Source organism: Chaetura pelagica, unplaced genomic scaffold (genome assembly GCF_000747805.2).
Source record: "Chaetura pelagica isolate M959 unplaced genomic scaffold, ChaPel_1.0 scaffold264, whole genome shotgun sequence".
NCBI lineage: Eukaryota > Metazoa > Chordata > Aves > Apodiformes > Apodidae > Chaetura > Chaetura pelagica.
In genome coordinates this window covers 52,287-57,520 of record NW_009953064.1, presented here as the reverse complement: position 1 = coordinate 57,520, position 5,234 = coordinate 52,287, and the positions used below count along the sequence as shown (strand labels likewise).

At 50.4% G+C, this 5,234-nt stretch overlaps 1 protein-coding gene across 1 annotated transcript; it reads left to right on the top strand.

Annotated features, from left to right (window-relative positions):
* Nucleotides 1-171: 171 nt before the first annotated feature.
* On the top strand, nt 172-4,735 carry PIGX (phosphatidylinositol glycan anchor biosynthesis, class X). Its single transcript, XM_009996741.1, has 5 exons — nt 172-272; nt 1,030-1,171; nt 1,834-2,050; nt 3,335-3,435; nt 4,574-4,735. Exons 1-5 carry the CDS (start codon nt 172-174, stop codon nt 4,733-4,735), a joined length of 723 nt encoding a protein of 240 aa, XP_009995043.1.
* Nucleotides 4,736-5,234: the final 499 nt, after the last annotated feature.

Genomic DNA, 5,234 nt, shown 5'->3' with positions numbered 1-5,234 from the left:
GCTGGTGGGAGGTGTCCCTGCCCATGCAGGGGGTTGGAGCTGGATGGTCTTGAAGGTCCCTGCCCAGCCCAAACCATTCCATGATTCTATGCAGTGCTGTCTCTCTTTGCTCTGAGGGGTTTGCACAGGGGTTTGCAGATGACATGACTTCCCTGGTTGATGTTTCTGCCCATGTGCTCATTCCCTGATCTGGCCTGTGCTCTGTCAGGTGCTCAGTCCCCTTGCCCGGCTGCCACCATCAGGCAGGAGCTGCTGAAGGAGGGATTTCACAGGTGAGCTGTGCCCAGGGCTGTGGCACAACATGTGCTTTTATCTGTGGAGAAACCTTTCCTTCATAGAATTGAAGAATCATAGAAAGGTTTGGGTTGGAGCTAGTGAGTCAGAGTGAGGAAAACCTTCCTTCACGTGGGGTTTATGTTCTACTTTCCTGTGCTGGGGAAGGGGCTGGAGCACAAGTGTGAGGAGCTGAGGGAGCTGGGGGTGTCCAGCCTGGAGACCAGGAGGTGAGGGGAGACCTGCTGGCTCTGCAGCTGCCTGAGAGGAGGTTGGAGCCAGGGGGGTCGGGCTCTGCTCCCCAGGAACAAGAGGAAATGGCCTCAGGTTGTGCCAGGGGAGGTTGAGGCGGGATATGAGGAGAAACGTCTTCACCAAAGGGCTGTCAGGCCCTGGCCCAGGCTGCCCCGGGCAGGGCTGGAGTCCTCATCCCTGGAGGGGTTTCCAAGCCCTGTAGATGTGGTGCTGAGGGACATGGGGCAGTGGTGGCCTTGGCAGGGCTGGGTTAATGGTTGGGCTGGATGATCCTAAAGGTCTTTTCCAACCCAAACAATTCTATTCTAAGATTCTGTGGATGTGGAGTCAGAGTGAAGTACCTCACCCCAAACAGGAGGACAGGAAGGCCCAAGAGGGAGCTTCTGGGTCTGCCCCCCTAGGGCCCAAGAGCTCTGTCTCATTTCAGAGCCCATCTCTGGGGGGCTGGGCCATCCTTTGAAGGGTGGGTGTGAAGGTTTGGCTTCTGTTGCTCGTTTGAAGGGACCTGCTGGTGAAGGTGGAACTCGGTGTCACGGGGGAGGCTGCAGGAGGGTGTGCAGTGGCAGCCAGGACTCGTCTCCCACCAGGAATCTACGTGGATCCCTACGAGCTGGAGTCACTGCAGCAGCACAACCTGACCAAGGTAACAACCCCACAGCTCAGGTGTCTGGTAACTACTCAGATAAGGACCAGGCTGGTTGAACCAAGGTGATTCCTTCCTTTTCCTAGAAGGTGGTGGTGCAGGGTGTTTGGTGTCATGTGCTGCTCGTATTTCATAGAATCATGAAGGTTGGAAAAGGCCTCTAAGATCATCCAAGTCCAACCATCAGCCCAACACCACCCATGCCAGCTAAACCATGTCCCAGAGTCCCACATCTACATGGTTTTTGAAGACATCCCAGGGATGGTGACTCCACCACTGCCCTGGGCATCCTGTTCCAGTGTCTGACCACTCTTATTTCCACACATAGACATGTGTAACTGGGGAGCCACCACTACTCTGCTTAGCCATGAGGAGCAGCTGTGGTAAAAGCTATTCAGGTTGAGAAGATGGAAGGTTAACCCCCCCCCAAAAAAAGAGGTGTGGGGGTGCTCCAAGTTGCAGGGGGGCTGGACTAGATGACCTTTCAAGGTCCCTTCCAACCCCACAGGGTTTCCCTCCTGAGGCTGCAGGTGACCCCAGGAGCCTCTTAAACCCCAGAATCATGCACCAAAACTCTTGGCTGTTGGGTTTTTTTCCCCCCTACATCCCTCCCGTGGGTCTGTTCTGGTTGCAGCCACATCTGGATCTTTCTCTTCTCACAGGCAGTATTAATTCCTGAGGTTGTTGATGTGGAAGCTCCTGAGTATTTAGCCCCAGATCTCCTTGTTGTGCTGTACCTGGAACCTGACCCGCGGTGCTCTGGTTGCTTCAGGGCTGTCCTACCTGTGCACGGGCGCTACCACCGGCCAGCAGGAGAGGAGCCTGAGGAAGCCTGGGTGGTTCTGAAGAGCCCAGAAGTTCTGGTCTGCTGCTGTGACAGTAAGATTCTCTCTCATTTCTGTGTTCTTTTGGGGAGAGGGGAATCCATGGGCTAATCCAGAGCTTGGAATCTGGTTCTGTGTTTGTTGGAGCTCTCAGTTGTCAGGTGAACATCAGGGGAAGATGGTGGCCCTGCTGAGGACCATGTTGTCTTCTTTGAATGCTGCTGCATTAATCTGAAGGCAGTTGAATTGTCAGCAGACCCCTGGGTGTTGTACCTTGTAGGGCAAAAATTGGCAGTTGGCCTTTTTGTCACAGCCCCTGCAGGTCCCAGGCCACCTCTTCACAGTGTTTCTCAGCTTGAAGCCATTTGTGACAAATTTCATCTTCACCATCAGCTATGGAGGGTGATCAAAGCCTTCTGGTGGTTCCTACCACTTTCTTCTTGCATTCCTATAAAGGGAGGGGTGCAGAAATCTGCCTGGAGGTTGGAATGGCTGGAGTCTCAGACTCCTGTGAAATGAGAACCTGATATCCAATGACACTGAAATCCTCCATTTTTGGTACAAATTGTAGGTCCTTTCACAAAATCATTCTTGCTGGTTGTCAAGTCCAATGTGCTCATGATTCTCAGCTCCTTTATCTTTGTTTGCACATTATTTGGACAGTGATTTTTCTGGGATAAACTTAGAGGTCAGGAAACTGCCTGGTGAGTTATCAAAGGGCTGTGAAATCTTCACATTTTTCTATCACATTTATTACTTCTGAGCAGGAAAAGATCCTAATTATTAATAGGAAGTAGTAGTAATAGTAATAATATTTGAAAGTTTGGAGGGGAGTTCCTGGCTGTGCCAGCAGGGGACAACAGGGAGACTGGAATTCTGTAGTTTGGGGCAAGAGAAATGATAACTGAAGGTAAGGGGTCTCCAGGCCAATGATGAATTCTTTGCCCTGTTAAGGAGAGAAGGGCCAAGGTAACACAAGGGGAAGAATCTTCCTTGGGTACCTGCTGCATCAGGAAGGGAAGAGCTGCAAAGTTCAGGAAAAGGACTTCCCAGCACTGCTGTGACCATCCAGGTTAGCTGTTTGGAGCTGTTTCACCTCTTGGCCTTCAGGGAGTAGTAGATTCTGGCTGTTGTGGAGGAAAGACACCTCATTTGGAAAAGTCCTGCAGGCTGCATTGATGGCCAATGGCATCCTGGGGGGCATTAAGAAGAGGGTGTCCAACAGGTGGAGGGAGGTTCTCCTCCCCCTCTCCTCTGCCCTGGAGAGGTCCCTTCCAACCCTGACCATTCCATTATTCTATTCCATAGGATCCTGCTGATGCATTAATATCTTTCTTAGGTCACCTGTTGATGGACTGTTGGGAGCCTGCTGAGGTGGAAGGTCCCTGTCCAGGCAAAGCCCTCAGCCCCTGCCAGTGGTACCGTGCCAGGCACAAACCTGTGAGTTCTGATTTCTGGTGGCAATTCTTGGTTCTCATCTAACAATTGCTGCCTTTTTTTTCTGTGATTAACAACTTCCACAGCACAGGAATTCATGAGTAAAACAAGAGTTGTGTGATTCCCACTTTGGGATGCTCCCTTCTCCCTTTCTGACCAGCTTTTAATGGTGTCCTCTTGCCTTTCTGACATGTTTCTAGTTACTCTGTGCTCTTCTCATCCTTTATGGGCCTTCTCTCCTCACCTTTTGTGGATAGTTTACTTGGAATTCTAGGATATAATTGGCCAGTGGTCAAATTAAAAAAAGGCTTCACAAAATAGGTGCTTCAGAGCAGCAGCAAAGTGAAAAACTACTTTATGGTCTTAAGTAAAGGAGGGGTAAAACCCCAGAGATTGAAGGGATAAGATCTTTTAACAAGATAACTGTTTGGTCGTTATCTGATTGGCCAAGTATTAGAGATTGAAGGGATAAGATCTTTTAACAAGAGGCCACTTCTGTTTGGTCGTTATCTGATTGGCCAAGTATCTAGGAAAAGGTGAAGTTTCTTTATTCCCTGTTCCAAGACCAAGGAAAGTTGGACCTTTAATGTGGTCAACAACTGCCTTTGATACTTGAAAGGGTTGCAGTGCTGTAGATGTTCAGGACTCAGACCAATTTGTCTCACAAAAAGTCTGTTAGTTTTGTAACACAGATGCTTTCCTATATTTAAGATACCTGCAGACTTCTGGGGTAGCATCAGCTCTTGTCCAAAAAATGTTTTGGAGCTTTCTGCATCACAGGGAAACCAAACAGTTGTTCACCTTGGAGAAAAATGAGCTGTGAAAGGCTCACTCCCAGTTTCTCTCTTCTGTGCTGTGTTATAGACATATCCTCCCTGGCAAGTCTCCTGTAGGAACAAAGATGCAGAGGATCTAAGTGGTTGTCACTTCAAATGGGAGCAGATAAATTTACTGAGCTTTGCAGCTGCCTCTCCATGTGCTGTAGATGGAAAGGTGATGTCCAATCTCAGTTTTTATCTCAAATCCCAGAAGAAGCCTTAGCAAGGGGTTAGTTAAACAGTGCTCTGGTTACTAATCCTCTAAGTTGCAGTCAGTACAGGGTGCTAAATCCATGTAATCCATGTGGTTTTTTTCTTTGTAGGCATCCAAGGAAACGATTCTGCAGGTCCCAGTGGGACTCAGGGAACACAGTTCTCTAGTGTGTGTCCTGACTCTCTTTGTCACGGTGCTCTGTTCCAGCCTGATCCTTGCAGCTGTGTGCAAATATGGACACTTCTCCCCCGCAGTGACCTGCTCTGAATAAAGACTGAATGACTGACCTCTGGCCAGCAAAGCTCACTGAATATTACAGCAGCTTCCCAAAATTCAAGGTCCTGCACCTGAGCCAGGGCAATCCCAAGCACCAAGACAGGCTGCGCAGAGAATGGATTGAGAGCAGCCCTGAGGAGAAGGACCTGGGGGTGATGGTTGATGAGAAGCTCCACAGGAGCAATGTGTGCTTGCAGCCCAGAGGCCAGCTGTGTCCTGGGCTGCAGCAAGAGCAGTGTGGCCAGCAGGGCCAGGGAGGGGATTCTGCCTCTCTGCTCTGGTGAGGTCCCCCCAGGACTGCTGGGTCCAGTTCTGGGGCTCGCCACACAAGAAAGACATGGAGCTGTTGGAGCAAGTCCAGAGGAGGCCACAGAGATGATCCTTGGGCTGGAGCAGCTCTGCTCTGGAGCCAGGCTGGGAGAGTTGGGGTGTTCAGCCTGGAGAAGAGAAGGCTCCAGGGAGACCTTAGAGCAGCTTCCAGTGCCTGAAGGGGC

Excerpts from the sequence above, each read along its gene's own strand:
- PIGX (XM_009996741.1), top strand. The coding sequence starts at position 172 with ATGTGCTCATTCCCTGATCTGGCCTGTGCTCTGTCAGGTGCTCAGTCC. Across the intron at positions 273-1,029 it reads CTGAAGGAGGGATTTCACAG|GGACCTGCTGGTGAAGGTGG; the intron begins GTGAGCTGTGCC and ends GCTCGTTTGAAG. Across the intron at positions 1,172-1,833 it reads AGCAGCACAACCTGACCAAG|GCAGTATTAATTCCTGAGGT; the intron begins GTAACAACCCCA and ends CTCTTCTCACAG.